Source organism: Saccharomyces paradoxus, chromosome XV (genome assembly GCF_002079055.1).
Source record: "Saccharomyces paradoxus chromosome XV, complete sequence".
In the NCBI taxonomy this organism is placed as follows: Eukaryota; Fungi; Ascomycota; class Saccharomycetes; order Saccharomycetales; family Saccharomycetaceae; genus Saccharomyces; species Saccharomyces paradoxus.
Genome location: NC_047501.1, coordinates 71,798 through 87,357, shown reverse-complemented (window position 1 = coordinate 87,357; position 15,560 = coordinate 71,798). Strand labels below are relative to the sequence as shown.

Genomic DNA, 15,560 nt, shown 5'->3' with positions numbered 1-15,560 from the left:
AAAGATAAGAATCTTCTTCTATACGAAGAAATTTGACTTGGCTGGACAGGAATTTCTTCATTTGTACCGTTGGGAGGCCACTTAGGAACGTCGACCACTATATATGTTCTTTTCATCCCAATTTGGGGGCTCCACAGGACAACAACTCAGGAGATTCGCTGATATGGGTGATAAGGGACTTTTTCCTTTTCTAGCAATTTCGATAGCTTCAAATTATTCAGCCGTGCCTATGAGCGGTAATTAACAGGCGAGATGGCAAAGAGTCACAGGCGAGTCTAAAATATAACAAAAGAGCGATTTCAAAGAAACGAAAATATCTTTGGCACGTCTCGGATAATCTCAAAGTACTGATCTTTGTTCCATTTGTAACTATACCAAAAGAATCTTCATAAACCGAATAATAGGAGAATGTTGAACATTCCCATTATTGCAAACTCCAAGAGGTTCTTGTTCCCAAAGGATCACGAATCGCAATCTACGAGAGATCACGATGTGGAGCTGGAGACGAGAGAGGGCCCAAGTTCAGGATATAATCCAAACTTCAATGCAGATGACGCGATTCTAAAAAAGAACAGCGATCAAGTAGATCTTGATGCTAATAAATTAACGAATGTCACCTCAAGAGTTTTAAATACCCCAGAAGCCTCTTTAATCTATGATGATGATAGAGAGTTCCCAGATGGCGGAATCAAAGCATGGCTGGTGGTGTTTGGTGCATTTATGGGACTGGTCCCAGTCTTTGGCTTAATCAACTCCTTAGGGGCTATTGAGTCGTACATCTCTAAACATCAATTGGCGAAAATTTCTTCTTCAACGATATCTTGGATTTTCTCCCTATACTTAGCTATCAGCTTTTTGAGCTGTATATTATCCGGTGGCTATTTTGATAGAAATGGCAGTATTAGTTTGATGTGCACAGGTACAGTCATATATAGTGGAGGTCTATTTGCATTAGCAAATTGTAACTCAGTATGGCAGTTCATTTTGGCGTTTTCTGTATGCTCTGGGCTTGGAACGGGAATCTTAATGACTCCTTTGATAGGGACTGTCGCGACCTGGTTCTTAAAAAGAAGAGGTATCGCAACATCCATAAGTACCATGGGTGGTTCCATAGGAGGTATAGTTTTCCCTATTATGCTGAGAAAGTTGTATAAAGAAGTCGGTTTTCAATGGGCCATCAGAATCTTATCATTTATTTGTTTGACGTGTCTCGTTTGTGCTTCTGTCTTGGCGAGAGAAAGAACCAAGCCTGTCGTCCAACCATTCAAATCCAAGTCTGAAGTAGCAAAGTGGTACATTTCTTCTGTGTTCAATTGGAGGTATTTTTTGGAAGGAAAATTCTTGTTCGTCGCTATAGGTGCCTCATTTGCAGAAAGTTCCCTAACTTCATGTGCTACGTATCTAGCGTCTTATTCTATGGCAAGAGGAAACACAGAAAATGTTGCTTATACAATGATCACTGCTTCGAATGCTGTTGGTATACTTGGAAGGTATATCCCAGGTTATTTCGCGGATAAGTTCATTGGGAGATTTAATGTAGAAATTATTACCATTTCGATGGCCGCTTTGCTTAATTTTGTCATGTGGCTGCCATTTGGTGGCAACACTAAGGTCCTTTGGGCATACGTTTGTTTGTGGGGGTTTTCAACAGGTTCTATCCTATCACTGACACCTGTCTGCATCGGGCAGATATCCAAAACTACTGATTTTGGTAAACGTTATGCAACGGTATATCTATTGCAAGCATTGGTAACGATTCCGGTTTTACCTATCGGTGGTACTTTAATCGGCAAAGGTACCGTCGCAAATTATAATCATTTTATTGTATTCAATTCAGCATTAATGGCAGCAGGTGCCGCATGCTATATAGTATCAAGACATATTTGCGTTGGTGCAAAACTCTGTAAGTTTTAGGTCTACGTGCAGAAACATTTCATTCCAATAGGGAGACTTTTGTTGTTACCTCCGTAATTATATATTCGCTGTAGCTTTATAAACTCTATACTACCATATATATACATTTTTAGTGTCGAACTAATAATTTGTAATTTCGAAGACTGTTTTTTGAAGACACCACGTGGTGTACAGAGTGAAATATTTTTAGTGAATATTCACAATGTATGGGTGTTACAACTTTTTTTGAATTTAAAATGAACTTTTTTTTTTTGGAGTTTACATCGGAAATCTCGCCCTCGCAAACGCACTCCTTCACCTGACGCTACCGCTAGCTTCTGGGCTGCTCAAGCGATGTCGGTGAACTAATTTAAAACTAGATGAATTGAAGCTTTATGAATTCTGACATCTAAGAAACATTTCAAGAAAAGACCATCAAGCTTACGGATTCGCAATGGGTATCGATCACACTTCCAAGCAACACAAGAGATCTGGTCACAGAACTGCTCCAAAGTCTGACAATGTCTACTTGAAATTGTTAGTCAAATTATACACTTTCTTAGCTCGTATGTTCAAAAATATTATCAATGGTTTCAACCAACACCGATTATGGTTAGAAGGATTCTGTTACATTGAATATAATAGATTAGCCTATGAACTTTGGCAAGTTCGTTGGTTTTCTAAAAGTATTCATTAAGGTTTGCTGAAAAATATTGGTTAATGTTTTTCGCGATCATCTAGTTTTGCTTTTGATATGATGAGCTGTTAGCTAATTTATTAAATTGAAACTGGCTGGAATAGACATCATATCAGGAGAAGCTAGAAGTATGAAAATTCTGCGAGTGCAAACGGATAAGTTTGAGGGATGATACCTCTTTTATATTACGTTTTGTGCGGTATTGCAAACCAGTGAGCAGAATCTTTTTCTAATTCAATGAAAGATTTGTATGGGAAACTATTGTTTTCCGGTCCTTCGATCCATTAGTTACTAACTTTTTCAATTTTTTTTTTTAGGTCGTACTGATGCTCCATTCAACAAGGTTGTCTTGAAGGCTTTGTTCTTGTCTAAGATCAACAGACCACCTGTTTCTGTCTCTAGAATTTCTAGAGCTTTGAAGCAAGAAGGTGCTGCTAACAAGACTGTTGTCGTTGTTGGTACTGTTACTGACGATTCCAGAATCTTTGAATTCCCAAAGACAACTGTTGCTGCTTTGAGATTCACTGCTGGTGCCAGAGCCAAGATTGTTAAGGCTGGTGGTGAATGTATCACTTTGGATCAATTAGCTGTCAGAGCTCCAAAGGGTCAAAACACTTTGATCTTGAGAGGTCCAAGAAACTCCAGAGAAGCTGTCAGACACTTCGGTATGGGTCCACACAAGGGTAAGGCCCCAAGAATCTTGTCTACTGGTAGAAAATTCGAAAGAGCTAGAGGTAGAAGAAGATCTAAGGGTTTCAAGGTGTAAGTTAGATGAAATCGAAATTTCATATTTACTTTTTTATTATTACTCATTTGTAATTCATAAACTACATACACTTTTAATCGTTCCTTTCAAATCAGGGAATATTTTATTAGTAATTAATAACTCAGTCACTTCATAAGTCGGATCGAAACTAGTGCTGGAATATTTGTCAACCCATTATTAGGCTGAACCACGGGTCCGATGATTCTGATTAAAGCCTCCAAAACTAACTCTTTCACTTTCAGTCTTCATATATTGTATTTCAAACTATGATGCTATGACAATAATTACATCCGTACACATGCGACGGTTCTTCAACCCGTACCTCTTTTAAAGCGTGCTGAGTGCTTCTTTTTTTTGCATTTCTCATAAGCCGAGGTTACCGAACGTCGTGAAATTTTTCAATGTCAGGTTCGGTCTTGTTTGCAAAAGCCCCATTGAGATACTGGTAAGATATAGGTGAAATGAAGTACCTATGGGTTGTATATCTGATACCCAGGTGTGTTTATTAATATTTTAGTCTGAAAGCGAAGTGATACGATCGACAAATAGAGTAAAAATGCCAGGTGTTTCCGTTAGGTACGTAAAAATGACTATCATAATGATTATTACTATGTGTTTCGAATGGACAAATGGAAATAAAACGCAGTCACTTCAGCAGTAAAGTCTCCCACGCAAAGCACTTCTTCGCCAAATAAAATAGCTCTCACGGATAAATTAATCGTATATTATCAATCCAGTGATATGGAGACGGTGGTTATTAGAAAAGAGTGCTAATAGAATACCACGAGTGAGAAAAGCGCATAAACAAGTGGGAAACAGGGAAGGCCAAGGACAGTGATGCTATATTACTTGACTCACGTTGCTAGCACTTTCGATTCTTTCCAATGAGGCCCTATGAAACGTAATGATTAATGAAAAAAGTTTTTTCAAATTGTATCATCTACTAACAATAACTTTTTGTTTTGATTTTGTTTTCTACAGAGACGTTGCTGCTCAAGATTTCATTAATGCTTATGCTTCTTTCTTGCAAAGACAAGGTAAGCTAGAAGTTCCAGGTTACGTTGACATTGTCAAGACCTCTTCTGGTAACGAAATGCCACCACAAGATGCTGAAGGTTGGTTCTACAAGCGTGCTGCCTCTGTTGCTAGACACATTTATATGAGAAAACAAGTTGGTGTTGGTAAATTGAACAAGTTATACGGTGGTGCCAAGAGCAGAGGTGTTAGACCATACAAGCACATTGACGCTTCCGGTTCCATCAACAGAAAGGTTTTACAAGCTTTGGAAAAGATTGGTATCGTCGAAATCTCTCCAAAAGGTGGTAGAAGAATCTCTGAAAACGGTCAAAGAGATTTGGATCGTATTGCCGCTCAAACTTTGGAAGAAGACGAATAAATATAAAATCTATAGTTTTATATATATACACTACTACAATTATCATCATACAACAAGTAATAATAATAAAGTTTAAAAGCTACGACGAGGAGGGGGAAATTATGTTGCAGGTTTAGTGTCACTTGCTTGAAGGGCCTTGTTGACGCGCCCTTTTGGGTGTACTTTTCTTTCAATTTTGCTGGCCGATTTTGTTTCTATTTGGCTAGCCCAGTGAATTTTACTGCATATAGCAAATTCAACGCCAGCATATTGGAAACAGTGTTGCTTAAACGAGAATCGTTAACTTAATAATCCGAAGGATTTCAGCAGTACGCATTCGCCCTAAAACTAACTAGGTTGTATGGGAAATCATCGTACTCATTCAAGTTTGCATTCTTGTGCCAAAACTATTTGCGCGTACTAGGTGGAGTCCTAACGTCCCTTAATGCAACAGTTTTTTCTAATTTAGGATTCGTTAACTCCGCCGGGGTAGTTTGATAAACTCCTATATAAATATACATAGATGGGTAATTGGCTGCAGACTATATGCCAGCATCCTACTATTTTGTAAACTAACGAGAAACCTAAATATTGGCATAAAGAAAGTAACCTCTTTCAATTTGGTCAATATGGTCAAAGTTGGCTCTTCTCATGTCGCAGCAGATGTTGGCATTAGTAAAGCCCACAAAAGAAACTATGTTTCTGAAGAAGTATTTGAATTAAAGGATAAAAAAGATTTTACAGTGGTTGTTGAGGACCAAACTCCGGTAAGAACCTTCACAGCCAACTCTAGCGATCATGAAAGGGAGGAAACTTATGTTTCGAAAAGGCAGGTGATGAGAGATATTTTTGCTAAATACTTGAAATTCATTGGCCCCGGATTAATGGTTAGTGTGGCTTACATCGATCCCGGTAATTATTCTACTGCCGTTGACGCAGGTGCCTCTAATCAATTTTCCCTACTTTGTATCATATTGTTATCAAATTTTATTGCCATATTCTTGCAATGTCTGTGTATAAAGTTGGGTTCTGTTACCGGACTAGATTTAAGTCGAGCTTGCAGAGAGTATTTACCAAGATGGCTCAATTGGACATTGTATTTCTTCGCAGAATGTGCCGTTATAGCCACCGATATAGCTGAAGTGATTGGTACAGCGATTGCCTTGAATATTCTAATCAAGGTTCCGCTTCCAGCTGGTGTGGCCATAACTGTTGTGGATGTGTTTTTGATAATGTTTACGTATAAACCGGGTGCATCTTCAATTAGGTTTATTAGAATGTTTGAATGTTTTGTTGCGGTATTAGTTGTTGGCGTTTGTATTTGTTTTGCAATTGAATTGGCCTATATCCCGAAGAGTACCTCGGTCAAACAGGTTTTCAGAGGATTTGTTCCATCATCCCAAATGTTTGACCATAATGGTATTTATACTGCAATCTCCATTTTAGGTGCTACTGTTATGCCACATTCTTTATTTTTGGGTTCTGCGTTGGTACAGCCAAGGCTTTTAGACTATGACGTTAAACATGGTAATTACGCTGTTTCAGATGATCAAGATAAAGCGAAGCAATCTAAATCTACTGAAGAGGTTATGGAAGAAAAATATTTCAATTATAGACCCACAAATGCTGCTATCAAGTACTGCATGAAATACTCTATGGTCGAACTAAGCGTAACGCTATTCACCCTTGCCCTCTTTGTCAACTGTGCCATCCTAGTTGTAGCGGGTTCGACCTTATATAATTCCTCAGAAGCAGATGGGGCAGATCTTTTCACTATTCATGAATTATTATCAAGAAACTTAGCACCAGCAGCAGGTACGATCTTCATGCTGGCACTTTTATTGAGTGGTCAATCTGCAGGTGTGGTGTGCACTATGGCAGGACAAATTGTAAGTGAAGGTCATATTAATTGGAAGTTGCAGCCATGGCAAAGAAGATTAGCCACTAGATGTATTTCCATAATCCCCTGTTTGGTGATTTCTATCTGTATTGGTAGAGAAGCCCTGTCGAAGGCTTTGAATGCTTCTCAAGTTGTCTTGTCCATAGTCCTGCCATTTTTGGTTGCACCCTTAATTTACTTCACTTGTAAGAAGTCTATCATGAAAACTGAAATTACTGTCGACCCTGCTGAGGAGAATAATCACAATAATCAGAGCAGCAATGACGGATCTGTGACTGTACGCGATGCCGGTAGCGTAATCGAGCAAGACGGCTTAAGTGACATGCAAATAGAAAATGGGAAAGATGTCAAAATTGTTTATATGGCGAACAATTGGATTATCACTGTAATTGCTATAATTGTGTGGATTTTCTTATCTTTACTAAATGTTTATGCCATTGTTCAATTAGGTATGTCGCATGGTAATATCAGTTAACGCGTGCATTTTCTTGTATCCCTATGCATAATATGAGTAAGATTCTTTGTCAGCATTATGGCCACTATACTTCGGTAGAGCTTGTGATTATACACTCTAACAAAACGAAAAAAAATAATAACTATTTTGAAACTAATACACGTACATGTATATATATATATTATAAATTGCTTATGCCTATTTGGTAAAAGGATTGTTGAATTGTACAATGAAGAAAATTTTTCTTTAGTTCTCTACACTTTTCTTTCTTATTACCTATTATATGGATGGTAGCCATTATTACGTCTATTGTATCCACCACGACCACCACGGCCATTTCTTCTGTGGTTTCCACCACTACGGTGATTGTAATCGCGGTCACGATCATTACGATCACTACGATCGCGGTTGTAGCCATAGCCACTGTTGTGGTCATCATTGTATTGTGATGGGCCCTTTGGACCATTAGGTAGATTCAATGGCGGAGAACCTGAGTCAGCGTTTGATGTATTACCAATAGTCTGGACATCATTTGACTTATTATTGTCGGAATCTGAAGGTGTTGGGGAACCTTGAGTAGCATTTGAGTCTTGTTGTGGTTGGTTTAAAGTCATTGCATTAGGTGGCATGGCAAACCCTGGCATCATCATTGCCATTTGTTGCATTTGTTGTTGGTACATTTGGGTATAATCCATGCCAGTTTGCTTTTGCATTTGTTGGTAATATTCTTGCATCTTTTGATAGTAATCTGTCATTGCTTGCGGATTCATCATTGGATTGTAACCTCCCATCATTGGGTTTTGGTACATTTGGTTGAAGTCGCCTTGATTACCAAAGTTGCCGCCACGACGATTCATGTTGTTTCCGCTATTGTTACCACCATTGTTCGATGATTTTTGTTGCATATGTCTTGGCTCAGCTCTCTTAATTTCGATCTTGCGATCTTTGAAATCGATGAATTTATTCTGACAAACTCTGTCAACGGCGTCAGCAGAGTCATAAGTCACAAAACCAAATCCTCTTGATTGACCGGTATCCTTATCCAACATTAGTTGAGCATCGATAATTGTGCCCCATTGAGAGAAAAATTCTTCAAATTCCTTTGGTCTCACATCTGGACCAATACCACCGACGAATATTTTACCGGTTTTATCTTGTTCATCTCTTGGAATGGCTCTTTTTGGGTCGATAACTTTACCATCGAGAATATGCTGTGTCTTCACCACTTCATCAACACTAGAAGGTTTTTCAAACGATAAGAAACCGAACCCTCTAGATCTACCAGTGGCAGGATCTTTCATGATTTTCAAATCTGTGACGGTACCATACTTACCGAAATATTCGCGAAGATTATCTTCTGTTGTATCCCAATTCAGACCACCAATAAACATCTTGCAACTTTCTTTTGACAAATCTGCTTTCGAACGTTCCTCTTTGCTTTGAGTTACTTGTTGTTGAGGTGGTGATTGAGAAGATGGTTGCTGGAATTGTGACATGGTTTGTTGAAGTTGTTCCCAAGGTAAGCCAGAAGGTCCTGCAGAACTAGCGTTGGCATTGGCGTTTGCTGATGTAGCGCTTTCTTGTTGTTTCTCATTTTTAGTGTCTTCATTGGAACCTTCTTTGTCATTCGCAGTGCCATCTTGCTTACTAGAAGATGAGTCTTGGTTACTATTATTACTACTACTGTTGTTACTATTTGGATTATTTAATTTGTTCAAGCTAGAAGATAATGCTTGTAGTGCGGCTAGTTGATCTAATTGTGAGGTACCACTGCCAGCCTTTTTCTGTTCTTCTTCTTCTTTTTTCACTTCCTCAGTAGTGGTAGGCTTATCGTCGCCGTAAATGTCGTTAAAGTCTTCTTCGTCAGAGCTCATTTCTTATTTAACTTATTCTCTATTTTGTCAGACTTGCGTATACTGCTAAAATTCTTTATAAATAAAATATTTGCGTCTTTTATGAAAAGATTGTAATATAAACAGTAATATTAATACAGAATGAAAAAAGGGCCAATTGTCTGTGTATGCACGCTTTTTTAATTTCTTGTTTGTTGAGTATACCTTTTCTGTCTGTTTTTTTTCTTGTTTCTTTCGCAAAAAAGTTAGAAAGAAATGTAGTAAGGTATGCGATTTTAGTTATTAAACACTAAAAAGTAAAAAATACACGTAAAAATTTATAACAGTATATTGTACTAATACTTGACTATCTGCAAATTTAAATAACTAGTCGGAACTGTTGAATCCTTCTATTTTCAATCACTATGACCGTCAGGAAAGAGGGAAAGGAATGCAAGAACGCGTGGGCGTGTGGAAAGCATGCGCCTTTTATACTTTTTTTGCTTTTCAACAAGAATTCTCGGCACTGCTCGTGGGGAGGGGGCGGACGAAAAAAAAAATATAAAAAAAAGGAAACAACATATTCCGGGTAACTACAGACAATGGCGCTAAATTAGCCGCCCAGTATTTTGTGACATCTCCAAAGGTTACAAATGTTTAGAAGAAGATGATATTGCGATCCTTGAAATCATATTTCTATATTTGTATCCCTGTTGTAGATGCATATCTTAGTTTTAAATTTTCGAGCAAGACACTTAAAAAATAAACGGATATGAATAAAAGATTGGTATGAATAATTAATATTCTTTCAATAACATGCCTCTGGTGGAATTTGAAAAGTAAATAAACCAAATAAGTGGAGAGTTTTCAGGTTTCTTCTTTTTATTTTACAGCAAGTTATATTCCTTAGTATTCTGTATGTACCAATAGCCTCCATAGTGTCATATCTAAGTAATTGCACTTCAGGAGACTCCCATTACCCGTCTTTTAAATTTTTATGTTTGAAGAAAAAAGAAACGACTACGTTGTGGGAAAAGTGAAAAGAATCGATGATTATGGGCATCGAGGTCTCGATACTGACAATATGGAAGTGAAATAGCATAATTAAGTACATTGTAAATAGGATAAAAGCGGCAGCATGAAGAAATACCTGTTGTATATGGTTCAAGTTCATTTGAATTTTAGAAGGGCAGAGCTAGAATCATTAGCAGACCTATATAATCTTTCCATAGACTTTTCACAGTACAACGCCGATAGTCCCTTTTTTATTGTAGAGCTGGAGAATGATAAGCAAGCTAAGGACTGGATCAAAAGGTCAATTTTAACCAGGGGCATTTACGAATACTGGGGGCAGGGCTCAACGCTGGATGAGTTGCATAAAGATATTCAGCTTCAATCTAACTTTGAGCAGGATCTACAATTGAAATTTAAACATTCCACTTTTAAGTTCGAATTCGAGTGCTATAAAGGCAATAGTAAAGCCAATAGAGTAAAGCAGATTGAGACTTTCCGTTACCTTGGCTTTGAAGGGAAGATTGATATGAAACATCCTCAAGAGGTTTTCACTGTTATAGAAGAGTACACTCCAATTTCGGAAAACGTTGGTGGCAAGACCCCCACTAGGATTTTTTTTGGCAGACAGATTCAAATGAGCAACAGAAGTGCCATGGAAAAATATGATTTGAAAAAAAGACCTTACAAAGGTACAACTAGCTTTGAAGCAGAATTATCGTTAGTTAGTGCTAATATAGCTCAAGTAAAACCGGGAACTATAATGTACGACCCGTTTGCAGGTACAGGATCCTTCTTGGTAGCCGGCGGGCATTTTGGTTCTTTAGTTATTGGTTCGGATATAGATGGCAGGATGATTCGTGGCAAGGGTGCCCAAGTGAACATTTCGGCCAACTTCAAAAAGTATGGTGAAAGTTCTCAATTTCTCGACGTATTGACCATGGACTTTACCAACAATGCATTAAGAAACAACCTTGTCATTGATACAATATTATGTGATCCTCCGTATGGTATCAGAGAAAGCATTAAAGTCCTAGGTGCTAAGGACCCAGAAAGATTTCTTGGTAAGGAAGATGTGGAAATTGACGGTGAAAAGGCGTATTTACGCCGCGATTATATTCCAACCAAAAAACCATATGCTCTAGATTCATTACTGGACGATCTTTTACAATACTCCTCTAAAAGATTACCGATTGGCGGAAGATTAGCCTTCTGGATGCCCACTGCAAACGACGCCAACATTGAAACCATTGTGCCAATGCATGAAAATCTGGAGCTAAAATACAATTGCGTTCAAGAATTTAATAAATGGTCAAGGAGACTGCTGGTTTATATCAATAGGGGTAGCACTTTCAATGGACCAAGTAACCATGGAATGAAACGTTCGAAAGATAATTTCAGGGACCGATATTTTAATAACTTCAACTGAAATGAATGCATAAGCGCTTTGTAATTTTAAGATATGTACTTACTTTCTCTCATGAAATTAAAAAGAGAAATGTGTTTATTACCAGTATTTATGTTTATGTTCCCGTCATGTAGAAAAGTTATAAAAAAAAATAGTTCACCAAAAACACTAGCCAAAAAAAAAAAGCCCTTCATTTCCTATAAACTAACATAGCAACGTTCTCTAGGGACACGTCGGACTCTACGTACTTTATCAGCTCTGCATTGAACCCTGTAAACTTCTCTTTTACATACGCCAACCTGCCCTCATCAATTATGCGCCTTGCCATCAATCCAATGTTTTCTCTCTCTTTAATGGTAATTGTATATGGCTCGGTCCCTTTAAATGATTCGACAACGTTTACTGTATCCGTAATGGACGTTCCTGGTTTCATTCCGCATGTAGCCCACGAGCAGAGTTTAGTTAGAACGCGGAAAAAGGTTTCATACGTTAAGATGGAATCATTGGCCTTATATTTCTCGAGAAGCGACGTAATGTAGTCGCGATTGACATAGTCACCGTAATCACAAACGTGCCTACAGCACATGGCAATACAAATTGCCTTTAGTTTAGGTTTGCATTTGTTGTTGTTATCGCCATGTAAAATTGAACTGTTACTTATACACCTCAAAGTTAGATCAGTGGCTACACCACAAAGATGTTTTGAGATACTAACGTATTGTCTATCATCCTCAGGTGTCGATTTTAAAATGGCGTCCAGTTTCAAGTCTCTGATATCTATCTTTAACCTGTTAATGCTGGGGCAGTTAATAGTATTGGATGCTGACTGTGACTTTATTTCTAAAAAATCGTCTTTTATCTTTTTATCGAACTTCATCCTATTAGTTGCTCTGTCAACCAATACGAACTCGTTGGAGTTTGATTCCGAGTGCTCCGCTGAAAAGTTTATTAACTGTGTCAAAACGTATAGACTGATATAGCGCGAAAACTCAGCCCTGCCACATCCAAACTCAATGAAATTCAAACTTTTCGGCCTCTCAAATGCACCAACGGCGACTAAGTTTTCAATCAGCGAAGACTGTTGAACAGCATGTTTAATGTTCGAAGGCAATTGAGGAAATCGTTTCCGAGACATAAGCTCATTGTTCAGTTGTCTCAAAGGTAACTCACCCATCGATTCTCCCTCAAATATTTTATACAGCAATTCAATAGACTGAATATGATGATTTGCAGTAAAATCCATTTTAACAGTCGACGATAACAATCCATTCTCTCCATTATAACCTGGTTCATAGAATGGCTTGTCATCGTTCAAATGACTCAGTTTAGTCTTGTTACACTTTTTCAAATGCTTCTTTAATTGATCTACCCAAACTGTATGGTTAGAGTCCAGTGGACAAGGAACTCTTTCCCTTTCTTTCTCTGCTTCACCGCCATTCTTGTTGTGTATTTGAGAATTGACGACTTTTTTCATTAAGTTCAGATGTTCCGAACAATACATGTTTTGAGAACTTCTCGTCATCCCACATCTTCGTTTCTTTTTTTCCATGAAATATTCACATTGCAACCTTTCTGAGGGTTTCGCCTTCTTAACAACCGGCCCATTATAATCTTGTAACATCCTTCCTTGAATTATAAACTAGCAATATTCTTAGCGAGGCCTTCATAGCACCTACGTACATGTATATACAGACATTTTTTACATAATATTGGATGAACTGAGGTTTTTATTTTTTTTTTTTTCATTTTTTCATTATTGCTCGAACCACCTGCGATGAGCTAAGGAAAAAAAAAAAAGGAAATAATAGAACGCAAGATAAGATCGTGCAAGGCCGAGACCATGTCCTGGTGCATGTCAACAACGCCATTAAGCATACTTAGCTGTATTCATTTGTGTCAAATCAGGAAGATATTCTCGTATTTTTCCATTTACTTTTCTTTCTTTCTTTCTTATTTTTATTTGCTCGATTTACCATTGAACTTCACTTTAACTACGAACAATAGTCACTCGCTATCTTCCGTTTATCACTTCTTTTCCACTTTTTCTTCTATATAGCGAAGTACGGAAAAGATGTCACTTGTCAGCATCTCGGCCTTCCCCGGCCAAATGGACTCATCATCTACGATACGGCTCCTTTAATCCGCAATTGTTCGCCCATTCGGCCGTAGCCGCTCTAAGGCCGCCGTTACTTGGCCCCAACACTCCCCTAATGATCCCGGGAAGTTCCGGTTTTCTTCCCTTTGTTTAGTGGCATTTTATGCTATCCAAGGTTGGTAAGGTCCGATTTGATTTTAAGGAACTACGGAAGGTATCTAAAGGTACACTTCATAGGCGCGTGCGTACATATATAAAGATAAAGATTTATTGACATGGGATAGAGAGGGCTGCATGATTCTCCTTCTTATTCTTTTTCCCTGTATATATATTCTCCCTTTCTGTATAAAGCATCCAGTCAACAATAGTCGAGAGTATAGTACTATAGACTATTATAAAAGTTCAATACAAGATCATAAAAGCCATAATAACATGCCTCACTCAGTTACGCCATCCATAGAACAGGATTCCTTAAAGATCGCCATTTTAGGTGCCGCCGGTGGTATCGGGCAGTCGCTATCGCTGCTTTTGAAAGCTCAGTTGCAATACCAGTTGAAGGAGAGCAACCGAAGCGTTACCCACATTCACCTCGCTCTTTACGATGTCAATCAAGAAGCCATCAACGGTGTTACCGCTGACTTGTCTCACATTGACACTCCCATTTCCGTGTCCAGCCACTCTCCCGCTGGCGGCATTGAAAATTGTTTGCATAACGCTTCTATTGTTGTTATCCCTGCAGGTGTCCCAAGGAAGCCTGGTATGACTCGTGATGACTTATTTAACGTGAATGCTGGTATCATTAGCCAACTGGGTGATTCTATTGCGGAATGCTGCGACCTATCCAAGGTCTTTGTCCTTGTGATTTCTAACCCTGTTAATTCTTTGGTCCCTGTGATGGTCTCTAACATTCTTAAAAATCATCCTCAATCCAGGAATTCTGGCATTGAGAGAAGAATCATGGGAGTCACTAAACTGGACATTGTAAGAGCTTCCACTTTTCTACGTGAGATAAACATTGAGTCAGGGTTAACTCCTCGTGTTAATTCCATGCCCGACGTTCCCGTAATCGGTGGACATTCCGGTGAGACTATCATTCCATTGTTTTCTCAGTCAAACTTCCTATCGAGATTAAATGAGGATCAATTGAAATATTTAATACATAGAGTCCAATACGGCGGTGATGAAGTAGTCAAAGCCAAGAACGGTAAAGGTAGTGCTACATTATCGATGGCTCACGCCGGTTATAAATGTGTCGTCCAATTTGTTTCCTTGTTATTGGGTAACATCGACCAAATTCACGGGACCTACTACGTGCCACTAAAAGACGCAAACAACTTCCCCATAGCTCCTGGGGCGGACCAATTATTGCCTTTGGTGGATGGTGCAGGCTACTTTGCCATACCATTGACTATTACTACGAAGGGCGTTTCTTATGTGGATTACGACACCGTTAATAGAATGAACGATATGGAGCGTAACGAAATGTTGCCAGTTTGCGTTTCCCAGTTAAAGAAAAACATTGACAAGGGTTTGGAATTCGTTGCATCGAGATCTGTCTCAACTTAACAAGAACGTCAGAAGGAAGCAGAACATTACAGCAGAATGATAATATTCCCGTTCAGTCAAAAAAAATAGCAAGTGCCACAAACTCGCAGCACCTCCCCCATACGCACACACATATATTCTAACCTATATAAGTGATTCACCATGAAAATATCTATCACTTTGAATCTAAATAATAACATTCTTACTTCATGTATCATTCATTTTTCTCCTCCCGTCAGCTGTAAATTCTCCACAAGTGGTGAGGATTCGTTTATTAGTTGATCAAAATTGTAAGTGGACAGCGATGCCACGGGAACAAAAGTATCGTGGGTAAAAAACGTGGGTACGTGGGTAAAAAGGCTTTCCGATTGCAACCACACTTCTACCTCTTCCTTCCAAAGCCTTCGCGCCACTCCTTTTATTCTTACAGCCGCAATATAATCACAGTACACTACTAATACCAATTTATAAAAGTTGCTGGAACCTCTGCCACAGTATACAAGACTGGTTCCTTCTTTCCAGAGCACAGAAAATTGCAACCACTTTACTGCTATACATTATATATGTTTTTTAATCATGAATTT

The 15,560-nt window shown here is 38.5% G+C and overlaps 8 protein-coding genes across 8 annotated transcripts; 6 read left to right on the top strand and 2 right to left on the bottom strand.

The window, feature by feature from the left end:
* Nucleotides 1-408: 408 nt before the first annotated feature.
* Nucleotides 409-1,914, top strand: MCH4 (Mch4p; the record flags this gene model as incomplete). The annotated part of the gene is made up of 1 exon (XM_033913150.1): nt 409-1,914. The coding sequence occupies one exon, from the start codon at nt 409-411 to the stop codon at nt 1,912-1,914; it is 1,506 nt and encodes a 501-aa protein (XP_033769041.1).
* Nucleotides 1,915-2,347: 433 nt separating this feature from the next.
* RPL18A (60S ribosomal protein eL18) lies at nt 2,348-3,356 on the top strand (the record flags this gene model as incomplete). The annotated part of the gene is made up of 2 exons (XM_033913149.1): nt 2,348-2,459; nt 2,908-3,356. 2 exons carry the CDS (start codon nt 2,348-2,350, stop codon nt 3,354-3,356), a joined length of 561 nt encoding a protein of 186 aa, XP_033769040.1.
* A 556-nt stretch (nt 3,357-3,912) lies between these two features.
* RPS19A (40S ribosomal protein eS19) lies at nt 3,913-4,752 on the top strand (the record flags this gene model as incomplete). The annotated part of the gene is made up of 2 exons (XM_033913148.1): nt 3,913-3,932; nt 4,338-4,752. The coding sequence occupies 2 exons, from the start codon at nt 3,913-3,915 to the stop codon at nt 4,750-4,752; spliced, it is 435 nt and encodes a 144-aa protein (XP_033769039.1).
* A 608-nt stretch (nt 4,753-5,360) lies between these two features.
* SMF1 (divalent metal ion transporter SMF1) lies at nt 5,361-7,106 on the top strand (the record flags this gene model as incomplete). Its single annotated transcript, XM_033913147.1, has 1 exon — nt 5,361-7,106. One exon carries the CDS (start codon nt 5,361-5,363, stop codon nt 7,104-7,106), a length of 1,746 nt encoding a protein of 581 aa, XP_033769038.1.
* A 251-nt stretch (nt 7,107-7,357) lies between these two features.
* HRP1 (Hrp1p) lies at nt 7,358-8,959 on the bottom strand (the record flags this gene model as incomplete). Its single annotated transcript, XM_033913146.1, has 1 exon — nt 7,358-8,959. The coding sequence occupies one exon, from the start codon at nt 8,957-8,959 to the stop codon at nt 7,358-7,360; it is 1,602 nt and encodes a 533-aa protein (XP_033769037.1).
* Nucleotides 8,960-10,055: 1,096 nt separating this feature from the next.
* On the top strand, nt 10,056-11,357 carry TRM11 (tRNA (guanine-N2-)-methyltransferase; the record flags this gene model as incomplete). The annotated part of the gene is made up of 1 exon (XM_033913145.1): nt 10,056-11,357. The coding sequence occupies one exon, from the start codon at nt 10,056-10,058 to the stop codon at nt 11,355-11,357; it is 1,302 nt and encodes a 433-aa protein (XP_033769036.1).
* Nucleotides 11,358-11,526: 169 nt separating this feature from the next.
* Nucleotides 11,527-12,957, bottom strand: TRM13 (tRNA:m4X modification enzyme; the record flags this gene model as incomplete). Its single annotated transcript, XM_033913144.1, has 1 exon — nt 11,527-12,957. The coding sequence occupies one exon, from the start codon at nt 12,955-12,957 to the stop codon at nt 11,527-11,529; it is 1,431 nt and encodes a 476-aa protein (XP_033769035.1).
* Nucleotides 12,958-13,863: 906 nt separating this feature from the next.
* Nucleotides 13,864-14,997, top strand: MDH2 (malate dehydrogenase MDH2; the record flags this gene model as incomplete). Its single annotated transcript, XM_033913143.1, has 1 exon — nt 13,864-14,997. The coding sequence occupies one exon, from the start codon at nt 13,864-13,866 to the stop codon at nt 14,995-14,997; it is 1,134 nt and encodes a 377-aa protein (XP_033769034.1).
* Nucleotides 14,998-15,560: the final 563 nt, after the last annotated feature.